Source organism: Xiphias gladius, chromosome 8, assembly GCF_016859285.1.
Source record: "Xiphias gladius isolate SHS-SW01 ecotype Sanya breed wild chromosome 8, ASM1685928v1, whole genome shotgun sequence".
Lineage (NCBI taxonomy): Eukaryota > Metazoa > Chordata > Actinopteri > Istiophoriformes > Xiphiidae > Xiphias > Xiphias gladius.
The window spans coordinates 7773332-7801178 of record NC_053407.1 but is presented as its reverse complement, the minus strand read 5'-3'; the positions used below and the strand labels follow the sequence as shown (position 1 = coordinate 7801178).

The window sequence follows — 27847 nt, the reverse complement described above, 5'->3', positions numbered from 1 at the left end:
AAATTGAATGTGCTGAAAAAAGAGAACAGAAAAAGTTTCTTTCCAAATAATTATGGTCTGGACTATATAATTTTGCACATCAATAGAAATTGAGTGTTTTTGTGAGTAAAACTTAACCAGTGTAGCTGTTGGCTGTAACATTGGATAATCTATAGCTTCTAAACTGTAGACCTGTTATTAGCATTTGAGTTGTAACATTTTCTAGTCTTGTAAACATAGGAGCCCTGGCAGGTCTTCCATTTTTCTGGATGTACACAGTAACCTTTAACATTCCTAATTAAACACATTGCAGTTTTTGATGATGAAAAACAAGATGTAAAACCTTCACTCAATGAAAATGTTTAAACATTAATATACAGTATAAGTTTACAGTGAGACTTGCACCAGGAGTCTGGAAAACTAATACGGCAAGTATTTACTTTATGAATTATGTTTACTAAAGAGATAGCATTTGATACTATTGATACCAATGGTATATTAGCACCATCATTTTACTCTTGTAGTCCTCAAAGAACACAGATGCGTTGCAGTTTGAATGCTTTATTTTCTGTATGTATGCAACCTGCAGTTAAGTAGCAAGAACTAAAGGCAAACTAGAAAGGACTACAAAATACAACACATGGACCAATACATTTACAAAACATTCAAAATGTTACAAAATGGGCTGTATTGGTCCTTCTATTGTTGTTCTTCAATTTCGATCTTTGTACAAATTGTCAAGATACAATGTCACCATCACTTTGCACAATTTTACAAGTGCCAGGGAGAGACTTCCAGAGCCAGTTCAAATGGACAAACCATCAGCAAACTGTCTCCACCAACACACCGACACACCAGGAGTAGACCCCCACCCCACCTGGCAGACTAAACTACATCTTCCTGTCCCACTCAGGGATAAAAAGGAATCAAATGAAAGTAGCAGGCAGCTTTTTTTTTTTTTTTTTTTTTCCCAATCAGTCATCTACCATTCAGCCTCTGAAAGCAAAAAAAAAAAAAAGTCAGAAAAAAAGGATTTGTGTGGGAGAGAAACAAACCAAGGACTTTGGTAATGAGTGAAAATATGTTTAGATGTCTTTTCCATGTCAGGAGACATTTTATTTGACATGTGAATTGTTCTCCACTTATTTACTCTCCCGTTCTCCCTTTTTTCAATATTTACATCAAAGCATCAAAAAAGTATATTAAACAGCATGTCCCAATCCATTCTCTCTCTCAATTCAGCCCCAAAGGGAATAACAAAAATCTAAATCTTTAGATCCGTGAGCAGTAGTCCTTTCATCCACATTTCAAATGACTGTGGTTGCCAGTTTATCCAGTGCCGACAGTAAAGAGGGAGGTGTGTGTGTGTGGTGGGCGAGTGGGTCAAGGCCGCGGCATCTCTCCCGAGGGCTATGAGCAGGCTGGTACACAGGCTAGCTGGCACCGGTGCCTTCCATCACCTGCTGGGCCTGCTTCTGTCCCATACAGCACTGGGCTACTGACTGGAACAGCCTGAGGACAGAGGGGAGAGGTAAGACCTCAACATATATTAAGGAGCAGCTTTACTTTAGCTCTTTATTATAATCATCAACATTCTCATGCAGGTTCAGTTATTGTATTAGGTACAAGTACACTGAGTCAAACACGGAAGCTACTTTTCAATCTCTGGGGCACAGTGCACAAAGTCGTGGCTCCAGAACTTGAAGGCAGGATTCTTGATCAGCTCGATGAAGGTGATGAGGAGACCCCATGGGTGAGGCCTGTTCACTATCAGCCTCTCCAGCAGAACCCTGGAGGGGGAGGACAAGGCTTTAATTAACAGCACTTGTACTTAACTTCAACTTGGTCATCGTTGGATTTATTCCATCTTCTGACATCAGAAAGTGACTCAGACTCGGTCTCACCTGGTGATCTGCTCCTGGATGGCCTCGGTGTTGGCCTCAGCAAATAGATAGAGCATGGTGCAGCTGAAGTAGTGAGTGTGGCTGTTGGGGTAGCGCAGCTGATTGGCGATCGCATTCAAGAACAGGTAACGGCCTGGGAAGACATGACAGGAGAAACCTGATCGGAGTGCTCCGCTTTTGTTTATTGCAGAGAATCGTAAAATCTGTTTCTGGGTTACACCTCAACAGAACTTGCTGCTACCAAGTAACACAGGCACTTTAGACATGTTGTTATATATGTACCTGCAACCCACACAAAAGTCAGGGACATCCTATGCAATGTCAAACTGTCTTTACAGATTGTACAGGATGTTGGCCTGAAGTTTTTAGTGCTGATATATTTTGTATGCTGCCACCTTACCCTCAGTGTCCAGGTCCACAGCCAGGTTCTGGAAGATGTCCATGTGGGCAGAGTGAGTGATCGTGCTCATGGAGGGGGTGCTGCCCTTGTTGTGGATGTGAGCGATAGCCTGTGTGCCTACATACAACACTAGGGCATTGATAAGCTGGATGTTGTAGCGATTTCCTGGCTCATTAGACACCTGGGAGACAAAAAGAAAAAAAAAAAAAAGATCCCAAGATTGCATTGTGATTAATTGAAGTATATTAATACAACCAGTGTCAATGACTAAATAGGTGGGCACTGCTCCTACCTGCAGGTTGCTGCGCAGCTCAGACAGGAAAGTAACTGGTGATCGGGTCTTCAGATACGAGTCCAGATCCTTCTTGAACTGGGAAGGCATAACGCCTGTGAAGTTGGTGAGGATTCGGGGAGCAATGTTGATCTCACTCAGCATATCCACCTGTGGGGAATTGATAAAGGACAGATTTAATACATCATTTGTTAGTCTTCAAAGTAGAAGAAACTGTACTCATCTAGACCGGAGATGTCCAGCACTCTTACCCGGCTCTGTGTGTGTGTGTGAGAGTGAGTGAGAGAGTGTGTGTGAGAGTGAGTGAGAGAGTGAGTGAGAGAGTGAGAGAGTGAGAGAGTGAGAGAGTGTGTGTGAGAGTGAGTGAGAGAGTGAGAGAGTGAGTGTGTGTGAGAGTGAGAGAGTGAGTGAGTGAGTGTGTGTGAGAGTGAGAGAGTGAGTGAGTGAGAGAGAGAGAGAGAGAGAGAGAGAGAGAGAGAGAGACTGTCTCTACCTTGAGATTGGGTGTGAAAGGGTCAGGGAGCCTCATGTTGCGTGGAAAGGCACTCAGGATGAGGTTGCGGAGCTGGATGCAGTTGGGTGGAATAACGTCACAGAAACCGTAATGGTAGTCACACAGGAACTCTGGAAAGTCATGCAGCAGGACCAGGAGCACTCGCAGTGTGCCCTGGAACAGCCAATATTAGAAAAAATAAATAAATAAATAATGGGGAAGGAAGAGACTGGTTTTAGGTTTTGTAATCAAAACATTTAACAGGAAACATCTGGACATTAACCAAAAAACTGACACTATGCTACGAATACTTTTACATAAGCAGTGCCATGAGACTGTGATACTCATTACCAAAATAAATTGCAAGACATTCAGCTATGATACAGAGGTAAACAAAGAATAATCCACTCCGTCATAGTCACTCTTTTTCAGTCATCACTTAAGTGTCATGATACTGACACTGGTCTATCAAGGCATCACAAAAGAATGTATTGACGTATATCACTTCACTGTCAGTTTTTCACTGACTGACCAAAAATGACTAAATTTACCGTGAAAACCGTTACAATCCCATGTTTCAATGCAGGGTTAATTAACCAAAAAAAATAAAAATAAAAATAAAAATAAAAAGGACAGAAACATGAGTTTCACTGATGCCAAACTTGTCTGGTACAGGGAGCTGTTACTAAGGAGAAAGGAGAGAGCACCTTGTAGAGGATTTGCATAGGTTTGTTGAGCTCTACATTCCTCAGGAAAGGGGCCAGGTACTTGAAGAGATCAATCAGCAGCTGTGCATACATGGGCCAACCCTGGAAGACAACATCAGTCAATTAGAATAAAATTATAAAACCACAAACATGAGCAACGCAGCAAGATCTGTCTATGAACAATACTGAATATAAGCTTTTAAAAGTATGTGAAAATGAAATAGTCATGTCTCATTTTTGCATACCTTCTGCTGCGGTGTGTGCGCTAGCATCCTAGCGATGAAGATGCGATGGGAGATGAGCTCCAGCCAGGCGTACACAAAGCCGGGGGCTTTGGTTGGTCTCAGGATGTGGAAGGTATTGCTGCAGATGAAAAGAAAGCGTGAATCCAAACCAAAGCGCAGGAAACAAATCGACATTAACATAGAAAACACCTTCATTTTGCAGACAATATCAGCACCAGCCATGCATTTTCTGATCCACTAACTGAATGCAGTTCCTCAGTGGAAGGTTACCCTCCAGGTGTGGTTGCTCCATGTGGACATCTTACCAGAAGGCGGTGAGTGTCTGGAAGTTGATGGTCTCAAGGACATGCTCAGGGGCATTGAGCTCCAACAGCAACATGATGAAAATGCGGTGGTATGGGAGCTGTTGGAATTCTGTCTGACGGACATCATGGTCCTGGATCAACACCCCAACTACGATACCCAGCACCTTGAGGCAGAATTTAGCAGCTAATTATAATCAAATACACATGGTCTAATTTGTGCCTGGTTTTAACGAGTTAGCTGTATTAAGTTTATAGGTGTCAAAAGGTAGGAAAAGTCAACAACACACATCCCTCATTTATGTTGCATTCTTCGTAACCATACCAATTTGAGCAGAATATCCCTCTTCCCTTTATACTTCAGACTGTTGTCTAACAGTTAAACAAGTATAAAATTTTGTTATGTATATTTTGTTATGCTGCTGTACCTTGTTGAGGAGGTTGATTTTTGTCACTGTGTTGGTGGCCTCTCCAGAGTGTTTGACCAGCAGTGCTATGAGTCGAACAAAGGCATCCAGGTTGTGGTAACACTTGGCTCTGATGATGGCTGCACTGGCTGCCGGGTTGTGCTGCTGCTCAGCCTGCGCACGATAGCTTATCTCCACACACATTTCTGTGCACAGTCGGAAGAATCTCGTGATCAGGTCATCTGTCTTCAAGATGCCCTGTTGGTGCATCTGGAGAGACAAAGGAGGAAAGATATGAGGTAAATAAGGAACAAAAGTCATGGTTTTTGAGCATTTTCACGTAACGGATAAATGAGCGTTTAACCTGGCCAACAAAGGCAGAGAAGGCTTTGGTGCTATCCCTGCCAGCAGCGGCTGAGTGATACAGGTTCACCCATTCCCTCAAGAGGTACTCTGCTTTCTCCCTCAGGCCTGGGGGATCGTCATATTCTGAAGCCTGTGAAATCCCCGAGTGCATCATAAAGTTGGGTCCACCATGGGCCCGGTCAATCATGGCTTCATAGTTTGAGCGAACAACATCCATAAGCTGGGGAAGACTGGGGATGAGGAAAAGAGCACAGAGAGTCAGTTTTAAAACATGTTTAAATGCAGCAACTAAAACAGTCTATGCATATGCACTACTAAGTAGGTTTTGGCCAAAACTCAAAATGGCAGAAAAATCTACAATAAACTGGTAAGCATTATATGGATTAGATCCAGAGCGACCCAAGAAATCCAATAAAATGTTGGTAACCAAGAAGTACAATGGGTTGTGAAAGCGCTGCAGCTAGGCCTACTAGTATCATCATATGAAGCCTGTGATCTTGATCTTTGTTCACTATGTAGACTTACTAATCCACCAAAATAGGCAGGGAGGTTCAGCATTGCAGATAATTATAATAGGGTCTCAGCACTTTTCACTGGGACCCCTAACTATTCCTGCCATCAATATAGTCCCATTCTGTAACAAAGCTTGTGGTTCTATAGATACAACAATAAATGAAAAACATTTAAATGATTTAACACTGTAGTAATTCTTTACCCCTCAGGTGCGTTGGCTCTGGAGTGTGCACAGGTTCTCATTAAAGTCTCAATTGTGTGAAAGAGGTCGGCCTCTGTGACATGGCTGACACTGCGTTCATCCACCAACAGCAGCTTCACCAACTGCATGGCAAATGCAACTGCCATGTAGTGCAATCCATTTTCCATTGACTGGAAGAAAAGAAAAACTGACATTAGCTACTAATCGCACTTGAAGCTTTACTTGGCAGGAAACACAAATAAGCAAATATATCACATACCTTTTGATCAAGGTGCAGGATTAACTACAGTACTTATTAGGGCTGACCCAAATGCCTCAAAGCTTCAACCATTGCCATGGCAATCGACATCCAAATCAGTTTTAAATTATGCGTTTTTTTTTTTTTTTTTTAAATTAGTTATTACATGCATTACCATAAAAATCCCTAACAGCCCATGAAGTATGAAATAGTAATTCAACATTATTTATTGTGCGTCAACATTAATTATTATTCTCAGACAATGATGCTTAATCCTCGTGATGGTTTTATGTGTCACAGCTCTCATCCAATTTTACCAGCACTGACACTGGGACAGTGACACGTGACATGCTTACAAGTTACAACTATGCTAGAAAGGTGTCAAAAAAAGCAAGCATCTGGAATAACTTCCAAATTTGCAAATATGACCCCCCAAAAAGCCGAGTGCCACATATGCCAAAGGAAACTGGCATGTCTCAAAACTACGAGTTTGGCAAATCACCTGGAAAGTGTAAGTAACAGCTTAGCCATCACTGATGTTAGTGCGACCTGCATGATTACAAAGTACTGTATTATGATGTCCGATTTTGGATGTCATCTCTCTCTGTCCACGCCCCCACTCAAAGCTTTGAATATCTGCTGGGAATTCTCACTGAACCTTCAAAGCCTGAAAAATGGTTTTCAGGACAGCCCCAGTGCTTATGCACCATCAGCACTTTTGAATTACAACACCAAGCCCCAGAACAAAATATAAAGTAAAAAAATAAAATAGCAAATAACGTTAACTGTATTGTATTGTGTACCTGTGCCAGGTGCAAGTCATACTGCTGCATATTCACGAGATGGTTCCTGATCAGAAGCTCCACTGCCTCTACGTTGTATTTGTACTCATCGCGGCATTCAATCAGACACCTGTAAAAAGAAAGACAGCAAGTAAATTATACATACAAAATTAATTATTACAAAATATACTATATCTGAAGCCACCTTATGTCCTGCACCACAGGGAATATAACAATCTGAAATCAAATTGGTCGTGAATCACCTGGTGATCTGCTTATTGCACCACTGTGGTCCATAGGCACGTCCATCCTGAAGGGCTTTAAGCACCAGCAGGTGGCATTCCCTGTAGCGGAGCAGCAAGTCAGCATCAGCCCCGCTAGTAGCATCTAGAAGACCTTCCACAGCCTGGGAAATGGAGAAACCAATTTAGTAAAGCACAGGCTTACACAAATTAATTAACCTCTCAATCTGTTTCTACAGACTGAGCTGCAGCTATAAAAGTAACTCTCCTACCTTCTGCAGTAGGCCAAGTGCGGCAATGCCATCCCTGGAGTTCCTAGCCAAAGCCACGGCCTCCAGCAGGCTGCGCAAGGCCTGGGTAAGGGGGTTCATGGCAAGGGCAGGAGGTATAGCATGAAGATGTTGCTCCAAGTCTGCCATGCACTTATCATAGATCTGAGCCACATCATCTGTGGCCCATGCCTGTTGCTGTTAAGAGATACAGAGATGGAATTAAGTTCTGTGGGTTTAAAATGGCAATACCAATCTATGACTGAAATTTCTTGACACTGACACAAGAAGCAATTAAGTATGTGTTAGCTGTTTTATTTTATTTTTTTATATACTGTAGTATAAGACCAACAAAAATTAATTCAGGGTTATCTTTTTGATTTTGATCAAGACTGGCACAAATCAGAAAATAAATTCATAATTATTTTTAATGAGCACTCTAGCACCTTTCAATCTTTCTTTCCCTAATCTTTTTAGCTCTTAAGTTTTGTTTTGGGTGTCACAAGAGAAAAACTCACCTTCATGGGCTGAGCCAAGAAGCCAGTGGGTTGTGAGAGGTCATTACTGGGTAAGAAACCTGGAACGTTCCTGGCAAACTCCTCATATACAGCCAGTTGCTTAGGGTCCACTCCTCCCACCTACAGCGCAGACATGCATTTTGTTACTTTGTTAATAGCACTGAATCATCATGATGTTGGACAGATCGTATGACTGAGTTAACAAGAAATTATTACTTGTTTTAAGCTGCAACTAGTACAGGTTGAATCAAAATTGATTGGCTTTTTTCTGAAACTTGCATGACACGATGTTAGTTATATTACCTTGAGTCTGATCTGCTCAGGCATACGTTCAGCTTGATAAGTCAGAACAACGGGATCACAGTAACGCCGTCCCTCTTGGCGTGCGTGCTTTCTCAGCTCAAACTCCTAGAAGAGTAGAGACCCGATTAAGAAATTGGACACTTCTCCTTTAGAGTAAAATATATTTTAAAATATTTATGTAAAATTGAATAACACAAAAGATAACAATGAAAATAATACAATTTACAAACTCATGCATTCTAGCAGAGTAGTCTACCTCTGTAGTAGTGGTATTTCAGTATTTTGTCATTGTGGCAATAGAAATCCAAAGTACCCAACCAAGAGCAAAATGCATAGTTCTGAAGTAGCTGTAATTAACAGCCTAGCAGACAAACTTCTACTTGACTTATACGTTCTTTGGGCAGGCACTAATTAAACATTTTATAAATAATTATTGCACTATCTGCAATGTTGAAGATGAAAATGGCTTAATCCATATTTACGCACTTCATGCTGAGCTTACAATAGCCACAGTTCATGTATCAGAAATGCATTTATATTTACAGTTGATGAGTTAGTCTTCTTAAAGTCTCACCGTGGCTAGTCTCTTGTCCATTTCAGGGCCAGCCTTCTCCACAGCTGTTTTCTGAATGAAGCAGCAAGCCAATTCACAATTGTCTTGAGCAATCCGGGCTGCAGCCTCTTCCATCATTTCCCTCTGCTGGGGGGTTGGTGCCTGAGAGAATTAACAGTTTAAGTTAAAGAAGCAGGAATAATACAAGTTATCAGACAAACGAATGGGTGTGTAGGAAAAGAATCAATCAATCAGACTTTATTTGTATAGCACTTTTCATGCAAACACAATGTAACACAAAGGAACTGATTGAACGCCATCATAAATCTCATAAATTTGAAAGAGCAAACAGAGGCAGGATAAATATTTGAAGTCAGAACAGCAAGTCAAAAATTTAGAATAGCAAAATAAGACAATAATAGAAAACTGAAGTATGACAAAGGATAAATAAATACTAAAAGAGGAAGATGAATTGAATAGAGTAAAACCAGAAATAAAAAGTAGGGTATTAAAAGGAAAACAATCCGGAAAATAAACAGAATAAAAGGATATACCAAGCAGTAAAATACACTAAAATTGTGTACATAATAGACAAATGAAGTAGGAAATGAAAGCTCTATATCTTATGGAACACTAGCAATTAAGGACACAGGCCTTCAGGTAGGCGTTCAGCTTACCCTAAGTGCAGCAGCAAAGCTGTTCTTAAGGTTGGTAGCTATACTCATGAGCAGGGGCTCACGACATGTGATCATTGCCATGCCAGCGGTCAGGTTTCTCATCATATGGTGGGCAGCGACCCGCATGCGGGACTCCTCCGAATCCAGGGCAAAGTCTTTCCTGATGATCTGCTCACAGGTTGTCATGGCGATTTTGATAGAGCGATCGACCACGGGATGCACTAACTCCTGGACAGCTCGCTCAACTGATTGCCGTACACACTGCTTCAACTGAGGATGGGCCTGTAGCAGAGGGATCTGAAGAGAAAAGATGGAGGAAGCATGAGAGAAAAGTCAAGAAAAGAATTAAAATCACAAGGATAAAAGAAGAAAACATATTTCAACAGGAGAATGAAAAGATGTGAGGGAAGGTGTTTGTCTGTCTTAAGTAGTACACTGACTTCATTAACATCTCTGCCACTGGTTTGCAGGTACCTAATACTTACATTGACATTTATATTGATGTGTGGAGCCAGGCCTGCCAAGGCATACACATTGATGTCGTGGTAACTGAACTGTGGGGTGGGGGGCCCGGTGGTTGTGCAAGTGGTGGTGGTGGCAGCTGGGGTTGAGGGAGGAGCTGCAAATGGAACAAAGTCTCCTGTTGGTCACAAAATGCTAATATGATTAAAATCACAAGAAAAAACAGACTGTTAACAGAAAGCAACAAATAAGTAAGTTGCTGACAAGTTTTTAGTACTTCTCAAAGAGGTTTCTCAAAGATTTTCACAGACGAAAAGACAGACCTAATATGAAATAAAACAGGGATAGGTGATATGGCTAAAATTAATATTGTAATAATCATTAAAGCATTTTCAGGATACTGATATGTGAAATTATTCACCTCATATTCAAACTCAAATCTAATAAAGATGAACTTAGATTCACCCCATTGAGTCACGTAGTTTTTGAGAGGTGATGGTTAATATCTTCAATCATTTGGGAGGGTAGAGTCACGACGGCAGTTGTTTTCACATGGAGGTAATACTTCTAAACCACAGCTCAATACATATCACCCAGGGTTAATACAAAGCACAAGGCAAAAAGTGTCCATTTATATTTTTAGCTTTTAACAGACTACCCTTGCCTAACCTGAGTTAATATTTCAGCTGGTAGGTGTAGGATAAGAAGAACATCACAAAACTGAACAAATATGGAGCATCCACCTGTGGTAGAAACTGGTAGCATCTCCTCTGGGGGCTTTGCCTCTTTCTTTGGTGCAGACAGCTGCTCCTCCAGGCTCTTTAGCTTCTCCTTGTCCTTCAGCAGGTTTCCTGGTTTCAGCTCGTTGATGTCCAGGGACAAGTTCTTACACAGAACCTCAATCTCAAACTTTAAGTTCAGCTACAGTATACAAGAAAACAATGTGAGCAATAATTTCACGCTTGTCTTCTGATTTTCATTTTATCTATTTACCTTTGTACAATAATTACAATGTTTGAGTTTAACTGGATTTGATTGTAGTTCCTGGCACATACATCATAGCCACAAGTGAAAACGTTAGTTTAGGCCTATTTAGGCTTAGAGTTTAAACAGATATTATTGGAAATAGCAGGGTTACATTTATCAAGTTAAATAATACTGTTATGCAGCAAGATCAGTACAAATCAGTCACCAAACCAAATGGACTGCACTTTCACTCTGGTCCAAGAGCTGCTTGGGTTTAAATGGCTACTAGGAAGAGTACTCTATTACCTTAAGGTCATGTTCCTGATGAAGCTCAGCAAGGACATTCATGATGGCCATGGTCCAGGGGTTCTGGGGCCTGAAAACCTACAGCATCAAAAACAGACGTCTGTTAAAATCACTATTAAAAATCCAAGGAACATCAAATGCTGAAATTAGGTACGTTTTAGCCACTTTTATTCAGTGTGTTTTAGGAAAAAAATACTAAGATATTTCACAAGACAGTATTTTAAATAGGCAGTGGAATGGGGTAATGCCTTCGCATGGAGATGTCTGTCAGCCTACACCTGTGTTGCTTACCATGCTCCGTAGACTGGACTCCAAAACTTTGGCCACAAAGGGAACCACATAAAGTAGCTCCTGCTGGCCTTTCACATAGGCTTCCAGTAGCAGAGACTTGACTTCCAAATCCTGGGAAAGGGACAATTTTTTTTTTTTTACTAAACTCAAAAAGCTGACAGGAGACCCACAACATAATGATACACAGCCAACAAACTTGTTATGAATTCTTACTGTATAGAGAATAGGCTTGTTTTTGGCCAGTGTAATCATGCCCAACCAGTGGCCCAGATTCTTCAGCAGGGAGCGATCAGAGAAATTGGCAGCTGCCTTGTCAGAGGTCAAGAGCACCTGAAAAAAAAAAAAAAAAAAAAAACAGATGGGAGGGAAATGTCAGTATTTTACAGATTATGACCGTTTTGCAGCAGTGCTGTAACTGTGGTAAGTGGTAAACAAAACTTATTTATCTGACATTGTAATTATGTCCAAAGAAAGTTAGTAGAGCGTGAATGTTTAATACCAAAAAACACAACACATTGCCTCACATGATTGGAATCCAGCAATGCGTAGAAAAAGGACCACAAATGGTATTTTAGATTAGGAAAGTATGGCAGGCAAAACACTCAAAACCAGAATATTTAAAGTAGGCAGCATATAAGAAAAAGAAAAATTTGTTTGCATTTTTGAAGATTTTGAAATCTTCAAATTAATGTTATGCCCCACCGTTTTACCTTTATATTCCTGTAAGTCTCATTGAGGACCATCTTGACAAACTCAGGGTTCTTGAGAGTGTCCAGAAAGTTGGAGTACAGACTGTGGAAGTTGGGCTCAATGCTGACACGCTTCATCACCAGGTACTGAGACACCCAGGGCATAAACTCCTCTTTCACTGTCTCTTTCAACTCCTCAACCTGAGAAAAGCAGATACAGTTTAAAAAAAAAAAAAAAGCTTATTTGGCAATTAATGTTCTTGAGATACAGTTATGTTTTGTCAGTGTCCCTTTACCTTCTGTGTCATGTTGGACTGAGAAAGGTTGTTGAAGATAAAAGCAATCTTCTCCTGGACATTCTCTGGAGGCTCTACAATCCTTTCTGTTTGGTCAGTGGCCACCAGCAGGGTGTCAATGTTGGTAGTGTTTATGGAGGGCTGCAAGTAGAAGCAAGGAAAATTACACATTTGAAACCAGTGTCTAAATACTTTTTTTTTTCTTCATGCAGAAAAACAAACCAATTGTAAAACATTGACAAACAAGGGTGGTCATCAGTTAAACTCACAGGCACATCTTTCTTGAAGCTGCTGGGTGTTGGTCTTGTAATGGTGGTGGTCTTGGCTGCTGTGGTTGTAGTCGTGGTGGTGGTGACGAGGGTGCTTGGTTGACCTGGCTGTGGGGCTTTGGGGCCACCAGGTTGCTGCGACTGGGCCTGGGCTTGAACTTGTGCCAGTGCCAGACTGCCAGGTGTGGTGATGGAGCCTTGCATCTTCACCGGAGGGTCCCGTGACTGTTGGCCATACTCGATATACTGCACACACAGGATATTGAAAGGTGCAGAGCGAGAGATTTAATTTATCTGCATGTGGGATGCCTCCTCTGTAGTCAGAGCCAGGACAAACTAAGACTTTAAGAATGGTGAACAAATTAAATTAAGGAAACCTGATTACCTCTTGTAAATGGTGGGGAAACTGCAAGAAGTGGGCAATTGAAGCAAGGTGTTGACAATACTGAGGATAGTCCTTTAGTCTAGAAATAAACGATACAGTATGTTAGCTTGACACAAGATTACTGTGTTACATTATTTACTTTTTTTACAAAAAAAAAGCATGTCACTACCTGTTTTTGAACCTATCTAGGGCAGCAATTCCAAAGTAATACATTTTGGATCCGTAGGGTTTTCTTAAGGCTTCAAGGACATATCGGAGAGCCAAGCCCAGGGCCATGTATGTGACAAGACCCTTCTCGATAATTCCACCAAAAAGGCAGGCAGTGATGTGCAGCTCCTTGTCTGGGTACTGGGGGAAGAACCGGTATTCCTCAAACAAGTTCCGAAGCATGCAATTGAACACCTCTCGTTCCCGCTTGATGGTTGAATCCTTGAACCTCTGCAGCATCTCTAGTACCTAGACATTAGTGTAGCGGGAGATGATGGAATTTTATCAGCAGCAACATTATTTATAATATGGACGAGTAGAACTAATCAACGGTGGCCCATAATTCCCTGAAATCATGCACAGATTTGACTTAGGATAGTTTTTATTTTGGCAAGAATCAAATGAATAATGTCACTACATACTTCATCCACAGACATAGTTGGGTGAGGTGGGTGGTTGTAGATGCGCTGGAAGTAACTGTTTGCTTCATCGTCTATCTCTTTACTAAAGTGCTGGTTTGCCTCTGGCCACACCTGGGACAGATCAGCTAGGAGAAGAGAGGAAAATTACATTTAATTTTTCATTTACTTTAATGTTGCAATCCCACACTGATGCAGCATGGGCCAAATAATTCGCGCTGGTGAAAATTATTGTGCAATCAAGTGATACATCAGGCATCACAAGGTTTCTAACTGATCAAGTCAAGTTAGACCTCTCTTTGATGCTTAAAAAGTAAACAAATTACACTAAAGTGGGGTCGTCAGCATAAGCAGACAAGGAATGGAAGACTGATCTGTATTTCCTCTATGATGAAAAAATTTTACAAGTTGTATTACATAAAATAAAGAAAGTTAAGGCATCTAAATGTATACAAGAAGTTGAAATTGAGTCTTTTAAAGCTCTTCGTAAGAACTTGAAATCCATATTGTGTAGCACTCTAAGGTGCATTAGAAATTAATATGCAAATCAAGATGATAATCATAATCAATGCAGAGGAAATACAGTGCTGAGCAGCGCAGGGCGGGGCTCTCAGTCACACCACTACCACCACCACTTACAGGTCTTCATCTTACTCTGCTGAAAGGTAGGTGGATTCAGGCCTGGTGTGCTCATCTTCCTGGTGCCAAAAGGGTCGGTGCTTACTGCTGGCATCCCCAGACTGGAGCCAATACCAGAGCCGATGCCTGAGCCCAAGGGACCTAGAAGTAACAACACTTCAATCATTTCAATCCACACCTACTTCACCCTTTGAACTACTACACCTTTTGTACTCTGAACTTGGTTCAATTTCATATGCACGAGTACTGAATGACCCTGCAGGATGTTCTTCCAAATTTGTTACCCCTTACAAAATGTTTTCCTGGTTGCTTTTGACTGAATTTTACATGATACAAAGTTATTAAGTTACAGATCTAACCCAAGCTTTGCCATAGCTTGCTTAGGCTTACTGTATACATAATATTTATATCAATACTTATTGTATCTACTAACTTAGTGTAACTAACTAATTGTTCCAGTTGTTCCATTTCTCACTGAAGCTAAGGAAGGCGGATTCAAATGGCTATGATGGCGCAGTATGACCTGCAAATTCAGTAGGAGCATATGTAGGTCTAAAAAGAAGATAATCAAATAGCATAGTACCAGAGTCCATACCAGGGAGCTGCGAGGACAGGCTGCCAATGCCTCCAAATGGTGTGCTGGGGTTGGGGTTGGAGAGTGGTGGGAAGGCCTTTGCTGGGGACTGGGGATTACTAAAAGCTGAACTCAGTGAGGTTGGGAAACCCTGCATGCTCTGAGTGTGGGAGGCGGCTGTGCCCCCCAAGTTCAAGGAACCCATGCCAGACAAAGGGTCCATCTAGAGCAGAGCAAGAAAGGGAAAAACAGAGAGGGAGCAAGAAAGATATTTAGGCAGGGATGGGGAGAGTCACTGGTACAAACCTCAGGACATTCAAATCAACATATACACGATGTTAATAGAGATATTAAAAAGTAAAATAAATATGAAAGAATGAATACAACAATCTCTTATATTTTAAGTATTTTAAGCAAGTAGGTAACACAGATGAGTTTTGTTGACATCAATTTCTAACTATAAAGTTTGCATGCAGATGCATTATATGGTTTTCACATGAAGATACCTGTACAGGTGAGATGGCATCCAGGCTGCTGGTGCTGGGGGCACGTCCCTTCGGCATTACCCCTGGTGGCGGCTGCCGGGCTTTATTCATTACATTGCTGCAGTTGGCAACCATGGTCAGTATTGTCTCAGACAACTCCTGGGAAACATTCCTGAGGAAGAAGTAAAAAAAAAACAACCTTTAAGTTTTTAAAAAAAAAAAACAAAAAAAAAAAAAGGGGGGGGGGGGGGTAACTGTATAGAGTAGAAAGAATGGTGCCTATTTCAGTATAGTTATTTACAAACTACTCAGCCTCAAGATTGTTACTTTTCTATGGTATAAACATCATCAAATACAACCAATTTTGAGCTTTACTTTGACACATGCTGACATTATTGGACATTCATTCAGAAGGTAAACAGTCAGTCATTTAAAAGCACCAGGCAAACTAATAGTACAGTAAGGGAAACTACGCTAGAACGCGTCTCACCCAGCACAGGACTGCAGGCAGGCTAGCATGGTGGCTAAGGTCTCTGGCGGCAGCTGGGCACTTTTGGGCTGGTCCTTGTCTGGGGCCAGACCCCCCATAATAGACGGGCAGCGCCTCTTCAGGAACGTCACACACGCTTGGATAAAAGGTTCCTGACACACGGACACAACACAAAATTATTGTAAAATACAATGTTCAAAGGGTAATATGTTCAAAATGCATTGACATGAACAAGAAAACTAACAATCCTTATTGATTTTTGAGTATAACTGCACTTAAATTAGTTTAAAGACATACCCCATGCTCTCTGATTTTGTCAGTCAGCCATTTATCAAGTTTGAGGTATTCACGGCGAGAGGCAAGTGCAGCAAGGTCAATAACAAAGGCAAATGGAGTACCATTCAGCAGCATCGATAGAGACTGGTGAGAAAAAAACATATTGAGCATCATGAAAAAAATATACCTACATTTTAAAAAGATAGAACAAATTCAATAACACACCTTTATTAATAATTATTACTGACACTAAGAAAAAGTCATTTCTGAATCTCACATAAATTTGTCATTTGTATACTTTTCTCTACACAGGATATGCAGTACGTCCCTGTAAGCTCTATGCTGTCTTTTTTTAATCTGCTTCTTTTGCTGCTTAAAAGTAGTAAATCATTATGTAGAAACAAATTCATTGCAACAGTCCCATGTGCTTTGACGTTATAGCCTAATTATTCTGCTTTATCTTTAAGATTCAAGGTGTTCTTCATGCCAATAATTTATTTTATTCCATCACACCTTCAAGTCCTGGGCCACATCCAGGATGCGAGACAGCTTGGCCTGGTCATACTGCTCCCCTCTCATGTACCACTCAGCCATAGAATGCATTATTAGCTGACGGATGGAGGGAGACTGTCCCTGGAAAAAGAACCATCAGGAAGTATATAACCAAGGCAAAAAACACAAAAAAACTTAATGAACAAATAGCTAACACAAAAAGTAACCAAAGTACCAGAGGAAAACAGAAAAAACATGAGCTGTTGATTTGAAATCAACAAGCATTATAAGGCAAGACAGACTCCAACACCAACACAGACTCCAACACCAACCTGTCCATGCCAGGCGTAATGCAGGATAATGGCAGAGTTGGGGTGGTTGCCCAGAAAGATGGGCATTAGGGTAGAGATGAGCTCATGGCGCAGTGTGTGCCAGGAGGTGGAGATCTGCAGTAATGCCAACACCAGCATGTCTGGGCAGTGCTTGATCGGGAAGCTAAACAGCTGTTTCACCTGCTCATACTGGCCCACCTCAGACAGCCTAAGCAGGCTCTCCACCAGGTCCAGACTTTTCCTATGAAGAGTTAGTGACAGTCAAACTCATAGTGCCAGTAAAAATGTTCAAACCAGCATGGCATCCTATGTAATTTAAGTGATGTAATCGCTCAAAGACTGAATCAAATTCAGTAGGTCAACTATGCCTCCACTATAATAGGCTGTGGGAAACCCTGCTCACTAATGTGGTGGTTTATTATCATCACAGATGATAATAAACAAATAATCAAATGTGCGGCTGAATAAAACACATGGAAACAGCAAATAAATGTTGACAGTGTGGACAACAAAGTCTGTATACTTCAAAACGTGAACCCAGTATGGATAAATCATCAACTGCTACACCATTCTACACAGTGGCCAAGATATAAAGATCCATACCATGTGGCAATCTCCCGGTTATCATCCTCTGGTGGAGCCTTAAGGATGTCAGTGGCCACATTGTGGCAAGGGTAGTCAGCAAAACAAAACACTTCTGGGCTCATCAGGGAGTGCTGAATGAATGACAGCTGAAAAAAGAAACAAAGCAGTTAGACGTTTAAAGAAGAAATACAAAGCACCACCTAAACCACTCAAGTGCAGTGTCTAGACAAAAATCATCTCCTTCATTAAAATTACTATTCTGTCTTTACTCTTATTTTTGACAGCAAATATTCCCTTCAAGTTTGCCATTAAAATTAGAAATTTATGATCACATCATCCTGCTAGAGCACATGTTGGTCAAGTACCTGTCCCTCGGCGTGTTTCCATGGCCGATAGATGAGATCGACTGGAAAGACCTCCATGCCCAACCCCCTCTGAATGCCATACACCACTATTTGCAGGCCTTTACTGTCCCGGATTATAAAGCCTGGGTGGTCCAGTTCGTATGTCACCTCTTTGAAGTTCAGGTTGGGATTCTAGGGTACAGCCAAAATGTAAATGAAACCTCAGTCAATTTTGAAAATAATCTGGTACAAAAACCTGGTCTCTCGGGTTTATGAGAGACTACTGTACATGTTAACTTCTGTACTGATGCATAATTTGAGAAAATGTAATCTCAGTGATGCTATAAAATGCCATTGTTAAGGTGTTGTCTTTGGCAGTGTGCGGAAAATAATAAAATAAACAAATATTACTCAGCAAAACTTATGGCTAATCATTTGCAATAAACTGACGGTTCACTTACCACTTCTTTGACGACATCAATAAGAACCTCAACATTCCATGTGTGTGACTGCGAGCCATCGTTCTTATCCTTACCGTCACTCCAGATACCACTTCCTGGAGCAGAGATGGACTGTAAGAGAAAACACAAAAGCAGAGAAAATTTAGGTTTTGATGTACTGAACTAGTAAGAACCCAGAAGCCAGTGCATTCATACCAGCAGTAACCAATATTTTAAATAATCAAATTACTGAATTAAATAACAGTGATATTGACACTACGAGTGACTCCTTTCAGTCATTAGTTAACCAACTCTCCAGCTCTATAAAGCTTTTTAGTCTCTCTTAGGTCAATGTTATGATTTTACACCCTGCACATTTACTGTATGTTTAATGCTGAGCTTCATATGAAAGCCATTTCCAGTAACAAGCTCTGCTTAAACCACTGTATCCTACCTTTTATAGTATATTTTTACATCAAAATAAGTAAGCATCAAGACTAGGCAAGCTTAGTTTTGCTACTTCTTTGTGAACAGTAATGGACTATACTGCAATGAAATATGCTGCTTTTTTTCCCCCTTTAGTCCACATCAAGTAAACCAAGCTAAAGGAGTCAAAGTGACCTTAGCTTTCTGGCAGCCCATGGCCCTTCCAACAATAAGCAACTGACCTGTAGTGGGATGCCATCAGTTAGGCCAGAGTGGGTACGAGCCATCATGCCCAGGACCCTGGCTACCTGGCTGGCTGTCACCTCTCTCACCCCATACTGGAGGATTATGTTTCGGCACTCGTCCACACTGGAGACACAAATGGGACAAACAGTTCAGTGTTGATTATGGGCATTCATCTAACATTAACATACCAATTCAAATCACTCAGAGGTTGTATTAGGGTTAGAACAGTCAACATTTTCAACATTTAGGCGCACACCTTGTTTTTAGCTCTAAGATTTTGCTCATTTTTAAAACTTCTATTGTTGCACAACATGTTAGTAAAAACATTTTAATTTGTGTGCTATCACATGTCCATATTTGTCAAACTGCAAAATGTTGTGTGAACTAATGGTGTCTATGAGATCTGTATTCAGCATCTCAGTCATGTTCTATGCATACAGTAGCTCTTTGGCAGCCAAGTTTGAGCCTAGTCTGAATGCACCATAAGTGGTCTAGATGTTATTACTCTGCATTCACTGGCATTACATTTAAGGATTTGTAGACATAGGAGCATTTTAAAAATATAATTTGAATGTGTTAGTTGTGGATGTAGCTTAAAAGAATTTTGGCATAAATTCACCTAGCACAGAAGCCATAGCCAACTTCTTGCATGAATTCTGCAAGAGAACTCTCCATCATGGTCTTTGCTAACTCCCCCGAGTCTGGTAAGATCCTGTCCATGAGAATGTCCCGTTTTTCAGGGTACAGCAGTGGTGCGAGCACCACAGGGCAGCGTTCCTGGGGGAAATCTGAAACACGACACACAATTAAATAAACAAATGTTGCACAGCAACACTGAATAACAGAGGACAGGATTTCATTTCTATTCAGTCTGACAAAGCCATATAATGTTCAACTGTAGATATTTATATGCTTCAGGATCTGCCAAGGTTGGTTGCAACAAATATGTGTCGATCCCCAATACCTCGGCAAAGTGTCTTGAGGAAGGCGTCAATCTGCTCTTGCCCTACCCCACTGGCTCCCTTCTGGCCAAACAGTAGATGGGAGAGCAGTAGGTGCAAGACCTCTATGGCAATGTCTTGGAAGCCACCTTCCTGGTTTCCTCCGAGGTCAGCGTCAACGTAAGACCGCAGGAGGTCCGGGAGTTTCTGCTTGATGAACTGCGCAGCTGAGAAACAGTGAAAAACAACTAGTTAAGGCAATACAGACTTGCTTTTCTGCAATTTTCTCTGTGTTGATGATCCCATGTCAAAAACACAATTTTGTTGTTCCCTGCACTTCTCTTAAGTGGCCATTAAAAAAATAACTTCAGATCATTTAAATACACACCTCTTTCCTCTAAGTCCAAATGTACCAATCTTTATCACAACTTGAAAAACATTCACTTAATAAAAAGGCTTAATTCACACATCACTGGCCTGCATGCATAGACACTGCATGTTTTGTGGATTTCAGATCTTGCTTCAAGCTAAGCACATTCTATGAACACTTATTACAGACTTTATTCTCAACAGTGTTTAAACTATCCATAACACTAACCAATTACATGTACATGTTTCATTGTAGTGTCTATTGTGAATAAGTGCACACAATGGCACTTGACATTATAACTACTTGACACATTATGACGTTTTCAAAGTCTTCAGTGGTATGTGGGAATTGGTACTACCTAAGTTATCTATGACAAACTATTTAGTGTTATGCATCTTATTTTAGGAACTCTCAAAAGAATATTTTAATTTGAAAAAAATTCAGATGATTCATTATGGCCATTCATTTAATGCTACAATAAACTCAAAAACTTGAATTTTTAAAATTTTATTTCAGTACATCCAGACTGTTTATTTCACTTTATCTTTTGTTCCTGGTGCCAACTGGTGATTGCAAATAGTCTTAGCATGCAAGATCTCACATACCATATCATCGACTACTACCTCCCATGGGTAATGCCTTGTATTTGTGATCAACAAGTTTAATAAAATAACGAATGCTGATTTGACTGTACAGTAGTAAAAGTAAATGAATATTCTTTTCAACTAAATCAACTGAATGCCACACAACAAAAATGCATAAAACATCCAAGTGTTTTGTTTAGGGAAAGAATATTTATAAAGGTTTATTACAAAATTATACCACTAAGGGACTTAGAAGTTGTGCCAACTTAGCGTTTTACCTTAAGAAAAAGAAAAGATTTGTTGGCTATATGGATATTGTTTTGATAACTTTGGACTCAGATCATGTTTCCTACGGGTTCAGCTATATCAGGCTCTACCAGAATTACTTACCAAAGCCGCGTAGGTCTACGTTGCTGGAGTTGAGCAAAGCAAGGCCAAATATCACCTGGGGAAATAAATGAATAAATTGAAAATGAATTCTAAAATAAATTCTAGTGTGTTTCCCCATTTTAGATAAAGACTCTTTAGGTCAAACATGACAGTTGACAGTCAATATTTCTAAGCTGCCAAATGTAAACCATGTACTGTATGACCATTTTCAGTTTCAGTTTCGTAATTAATGAAGCCTTCTGCAGAGTTGTCTTACCTCTTGGACTTTGCTGAGCTTAAGAACTTTACTCAGTTGAGTGAATAAGTGGGCCGATGGCTTCAAACTCTGAAAGACATGTTAATGAACATGAACTGTAATTCCCTAATTTTTCTTTTTCATGCAATACCTGCAATATATCTACATTAGTTTCAGCCTGATATGCCAACTGAAAGCCAGTAATATATATATATTTTTTTTTACAGATTTAGAAAATGAATAAAAACACATTTCTGATTCAGCTAACTGTAACCTATGGATGTATTTAAAACAGCTATGCTTTCCTTTCGTAGTACGTCTTCACTAAACTCAGAATTATTCCATCAGCAAGGGTTGACATACATTCAAGCTTCCACAGTGATAATACTGGAATTCTAGCATCTGCTCCTTACCTTCTGGTAGTGTAGGGGATTGTCAATGGTGTAACACAGAGTAGAGATAAAGTTTGGCTTTGATATCAGCGACACACACTCCTGGATCAAAAACTGTGTCTTGGGCAAGTTGAAAAGCAAAACGTACCGAGGAGAAGAGAGTAAAGAGAACAGAGGTAGGTGAAGAGCAAATAAGACAGTAAGTCTCTAACAAGAATCGATATGAAACAAACAGTATTAAATCACGTCTATACAATCATGAAAAATTGAACCACCATAATGTTGGGGTGGGAGTGCTCTTAAGATTGTACATCAAAGAATCTGTCAACTTATATAATGTAAGAGAAATCAATTTTGAAATACAGGTTTCTCAACAACGTCCTTTTGAGATGTATGCACAAACAGGGTTAGAAAACCAGTCCTTCAGGGATTTGGGGGTTTTTTGTTTGTTTGTTTTTTTTGGGGGGGTGCTGTGGGATAAAATGCCGGTTTCACAGCAGCTTTTCTAAATGATTTCGATGCATTTTGCAATGTTTTTAAGTGTTTTTTGCAATGAAATTGCGGGAGCAAGTGATAACTCCAAAAATAGTTTCCTTGTTTTTGTATACTTCTAACCCTAACTCTCTCCATTTCCAATGTAATTACACATCCAATTTGATATTTTGAATAAAGTTTTCAAACCATGTTTTAACATTGAGACTTTTCTTTCTAAAGTATGTTCTTTATCTCTATCACACACCACACAGACACACACACACACACACACAAACAGTTTATCACACAACCAAGCAAGCATGCCTCCGATCACTTTGTGATCTATACTACACTAACGTTACTACTAACCCTACATATTTAATCCAACTCAGCTTGACTTTTTAACACTTGCAATAGATCTGCAGCCTTTTTCATAGTGATTTTTGTTGTGTCTGTTGTCCATAATTCTCAGCAATTCTCCATGTGTTTTGCGGTAGAAAAGTGTTTGTCATAGATGACTTTCATTTGTATTCCGCCACAACGTTGCGTGCTGTACAAAACTGCTATGATTGGTGAAACCCACGAGAAACTACAATTGATCAAATTTGTGGTAAAGTTGCATTGATTGGACACAATTGCAGGGCTGTACAGAATTTATGGAGATTGGTTGAATTTGCGTTAACTGTTGAGATATGGACGTTGCAACATCCTGGCGGGACTGGTAAACATTATCATAGAGAGCTCTGCTTAGAGGACATGAGGAGTTAGTGATGGTAAACTGTGCCAAATTTAAAAAGTGATGGGTGCAAAATTATCTATATCCTATGAGGTAAAGGTTTTCAGTGCAAGGAACATAGTGTGCATCCAGTGATTTATAAGCATATTTTGTCTTTATATCAAACTTTTTTCCAGATAGAAAAACCCATCTGATTGAGCCAGCTGCCAAGTTTTCAAATGCTGCTGAATACATAGACAGCGTCCCAAAAAAAGGAATCTGCATACCTGTGCAAGTTGTGTGTTTTTTTAACTAGTACTCTAATAGCAACAGCTGCTATTTCATTGACTTTTTAATTGAACACTGTCCACAGAAACTGAGGGAGAGCCCTTGTCAAGTTGAGAAGGATAAGGTCCAGTTTATGGTCTCTCAGAACTAGTTCTTAAGATGTGCTGTCTGGCCATGTCAGAAATCAAAAGTGTTCTGAGCAGAAACAATGGAAGGCAGAGTGAAAAGCCAGTCTTAACAGAGAGGGGGTGATGTGATATCATTTAAAAACGGAGATAACAATGCACATTTTCAGACAGTCTCTCCTGGAAGACATTCATAGTGTTGCACTCAGTTGTTCACATGAAAAGTGCCATAAATACTTGTGTAACAAATGAAAAAAGCTAGAGAGAGAAGTACAATGCCTGGCTCCTCTGTCACTTCAGCACAGCTGACCAATCACAGCATGAAGTTGGTGTGAATGTCAGATTGCTGGTTTCGGAGTCACAGAAAATGGTTGAACAGACACCCCCATTCGATGACAGAAAAAAGAGGATGGGAGGGGTTTCCAACACTCTCGAACAATCCAAAATGCAGTTTGGACAATAAATCCCACTTAAACAACAACCACCCAACCAAAATAAAGTGTCTAAGTGAATGTCCTATTTATCAGATCTTGTCTGAGTGATGTATTTTAATAGCATAGTGAATTCTTGTACTAACAACCACAAGGCTTAAGCTGAATTAATGAGAAATATAGAAGTCAGGCAGTTTGTCCGCCACAGAGTTTCAGTGTACTCTTTGACAGCTACCAATATCTCAGTCAGTAAATCTATATTCTAGCATAGTTTGCTGGCAAGAATTGGCTTGTTTTTAATTCATGTTTGCCTATTCATGGCCTGGGACAGTTCTGGATAAGGGCCAGGTTAAATATCAAGCTAACGTTATTTTTGTACTAACGTTATCAGTACAAATTTTTCTTTTTAACAGTCTTTGTATTCATCTAGTTTAAAAACAGATATCGGAGGGAAATTAGACCTTTTTATGCATGTTAGATCTTGTTTGTATTTATTTATGCATAACTCTTATTATTGGAGGTATTTATTACATGAGCTTTACAGTTAATGCAATGGCATTTCTCAAGCTAACATTTCTTAATGGAATTTCCATCTTTCAAGACGGTTAGAGCTGTCTGCTGCCATTTAGCATGTGGTAAAAAAGTTTGAGGGAATGAGTGTCTTATACACTTTTTTTCTAAAAAGTAACTATTGTTTTCCAGTAAGCAGTTCTTATTTCTAAATGCTTAAACATTATAGTAATGCGTTTTCAGTCACCTGGCTGTGCGCACATCCTTATTAGTAACTGGGAAACCTGTAAAATGAATTTAACTTCCAAGAAGAGCAGGTCAACTATAGTAAACTGTCATTCATACTTTGAAAGCAAATTTAAAGAAACTGAATAACAAAATGCTGCCCCTACACCCTTTTCCTTGCAAAAATAAAAACAATATTAGTTTTTTTTAAAGGAACACTTTGAAAAAATCCAAAATATCAAGGTGTTGCTAATCAAATATTACCTGGTGAAAGTCCTTGCCACTGCTTTTACCATCGCCACTGAAATCCACATGGGAGAAGAGACAGCGTAGTAGATGCCTGTCTGCCTCAGGACCGTGACGATTTACAATCTGGGAGATCACAGGGAAAACATGTTTATGTGGATAAAAGGAGATATTTCCAGAGAATTCACATCGATAAAATATAAAATCTCTTTTGACCGAAATTGTACTTGATGTATTTGATATCACTTACATGCTGTATTTCTTGCTGGCTGGCTCGGTAGTTTTTCTTTGTTAAATTGTCCACCAGATAGCTGATTTGAGACAAAGCCAGCGAGAGCGAGTCAAGATTCATTGCTGGTTGGGGCGGAAGCAGGCGGCCGAGCACGGCGCAAAATCACCATTATTCCCCTTTAGTCACTTCAGTGATAGGTTACTTCTGCTCCCCCCCCCCAAAAGGTGTGAAAAACGTAGGCTTCCAAATCAGATTTCCGATCAGTGGCTCCCGGTGCTAGGTAGAGTCCTTCAGTTTAAAATCAAGTTCAGCATCTGTAAAGAAAAGACTAAAGTTTAAAATGTTTTTTTTTTTTTTTTTAATACACACATAAAACGTTTTGCAATAGAAACAAATAAAGAAACAAGACAAACCATAGATGGAATTCCGTTATAAACTGCAGTAAACTTGGAATGCTCTAGTTTTACTCTCATGCAGGGCAGTATTTACCATCCACTGACAACACAAAATATTGTGAAAGGCTTTGAGGCCTACGTGCATGGCAGAACCGGAGGAGCAGTGAAACGTATATCAGCGTCAGCTGCCCGGGCATTTATCTGCTAATAAATTCTGAAATTACCGTCAGAATGGGTTAAAGCTTTTAAGTTAAGTATGCTATTTTCACAGAGATATTGTAGTTATATAAACTCGTCGTGCCAGTAGCCTGTACTAGGCCTCGACTGTACCCTAATAGCTGGCACAGTAATTCAAAGCTAGTTAAGTTGTTCAGCGAACAAACCGACTTCTCTGCTTACAATACCATAATCACTACCGCAGTTTTATCAACCAATATTAATAGTACGTAATATTAAGAGTAGCTAACCAGGAATTTCCAATGAGTAATAGAGAGTTAAAAATCACCTAGTGAAACAAAGAGCAAGCTAATTTAAGTTAGCAAATCTTGACAGTTAAGTACTCTCAAGCAATCTACATTTTACTGAGCGTTAAGATGAGTCATAATTTTTACCAGACATCTTAATGATATGTGACTACGTTAGTAAATGAATTTATGACAAATGTCACATTCCCGGGACCATAGTCTTGCGGCAAGTGGGGCCACCTAGCTAACTACTTCAGCTAACATCACCATGACGCTGGTAAACACTTGCTAGAGAGAAGTTTAAGTTACGTTAGCCAACATTATTACTGACTAGTTTAGCTAACGTTAAAATCAACAGTTAAAACTGCAATCGCTTACTATGTCATACTTTAGGCCTTTGCTCTATATTCACATTTCTACTAAACGGTAAAACTTGGCCGTGGTCAACAGCTAACCTTAACCTCTGTGAGATCTTACCCACTCCCTGTTAGCTACGAGCTAATGCTACCAAATTAGCATTTACGTGAAGCTAACGTTAACTACATGAGACTGTTTCAAGCTGGCGTGTAGGAATCGGCCAAACCATTTAATATTGTCCTTTTATACAAGTTTTAATAGCCACACGACTTGCTCACCAATTGTTAAGACATCGAGACCGTTATACATGCCTTGCCTACAGCCTGAGGGCCGCGAGTAGTGCGGACGGACTTTGCGCGATCTTGCCAGCTAACATTAGCATTAACCTTGTTAACGTTAGCTTGTTTCTACGGGCTGCGACTAGTCTATGGAATCGCTATACTTGCAAATGCTATCTTTTAAAGGCGTGCAAACGTTACGGTGAGCCAATGTCAATATCGTCTCCAGAAACATTTTAAGTAATATATATACAAAAAAAACCCTTCGCTACATTAAAAGTGTGGCTAAATTAAGGAATTGTTACTTTCTTGATGTGACCAATATGACAGCTGCTCTTCAGCAAATATACCTACCCCACGCTTGTGGCTAACGACCATCCTCCGAATTAATATCGTTGCTTATGCATTATAAATAAATCTTTCGACGGTTGTTTACTAAATATATTATAAATCTCACCGTGCTTCCAAGAAAGTAATTCAGATGTTCATCCCTTCTTGTTTCTCACAGCAAACTTGACGGAATAGTAGGGACGCTGTGCCTCCAATTCTGTTTGATTTTCAAAATAAAATGGCGACTGTCACCACCGCTGCGCGCTCACATTCGCTATGAGTGCGTGAGCTTAATCGCGCGACACTAACGCAAGGTGCTCACCAGTAGACACCTGGTCCGATCAGGCTGCCACCTATTATTCTCATTTTTAAGTTTATTGGAGGTTGGCAAATGGGTGACATACAATGCATATAATGATGGGCGTATATATGATGATGGGCATATAATGTATATAATGATGGGCATGGTGAAACTATGAGCATCACTGAAGAATAAAAACATGATAACATTGGTAGAAAGGTTCAAATGCGTCAGTTTTGCTCCAATTTTATTTCACGCTTAAATCATCCTAGTCCGGTAGGTGACGGTATTACACATGTAAACTGACTAGACATACCTGTAACCGCCAGAAGAAGAAGAACTCCTCCGCCACCTCCTCCGCCTCGTCCGCCGCCTCTCCAGTGCAGGTAGGGTGTAGTTGGGGCACTGGTGGAATAACGCACAGAGAAAATATCTTCTCCCCCTGTGATTAAGGGCTTAGGTTCATTAAAGTGACATACAATGCATATAATGATGGGCGTATATATGATGATGGGCATATAATGTATATAATGATGGGCATGGTGAAACTATG

General features: G+C 40.1%; 1 protein-coding gene across 15 annotated transcripts; it reads right to left on the bottom strand.

Moving 5' to 3' along the window:
* Positions 1-27330, bottom strand: cnot1 (CCR4-NOT transcription complex, subunit 1). Of its 15 annotated transcripts, none has more exons than XM_040133074.1 (49): positions 27121-27329; positions 25188-25483; positions 24956-25063; positions 21945-22043; positions 21553-21621; positions 21297-21351; positions 19976-20179; positions 19631-19799; positions 19008-19134; positions 18361-18471; positions 17921-18091; positions 17574-17701; positions 16971-17211; positions 16660-16779; positions 16168-16290; positions 15871-16022; positions 15402-15552; positions 14905-15118; positions 14337-14462; positions 13686-13810; positions 13226-13512; positions 13057-13135; positions 12672-12926; positions 12403-12543; positions 12128-12307; positions 11631-11747; positions 11418-11528; positions 11127-11204; positions 10598-10775; positions 9878-10032; positions 9393-9689; positions 8737-8877; positions 8163-8267; positions 7860-7979; positions 7345-7539; positions 7094-7236; positions 6852-6960; positions 5811-5980; positions 5094-5325; positions 4751-4999; positions 4326-4489; positions 4021-4138; positions 3776-3877; positions 3069-3242; positions 2576-2725; positions 2284-2464; positions 1884-2016; positions 1635-1769; positions 2-1491 (listed from the first exon to the last, which is right to left on the bottom strand). In XM_040133074.1, the coding sequence occupies exons 2-49, from the start codon at positions 25287-25289 to the stop codon at positions 1413-1415; spliced, it is 7173 nt and encodes a 2390-aa protein (XP_039989008.1). In that variant the 5' UTR covers positions 25290-25483; positions 27121-27329; the 3' UTR covers positions 2-1412. The 15 variants fall into 15 exon arrangements, with proteins under 15 accessions (XP_039988998.1, XP_039989003.1, XP_039989000.1 ...); XM_040133075.1 differs by having other exon boundaries at positions 9878-10011; XM_040133076.1 differs by having other exon boundaries at positions 9878-10011; positions 12672-12917.
* Positions 27331-27847: the final 517 nt, after the last annotated feature.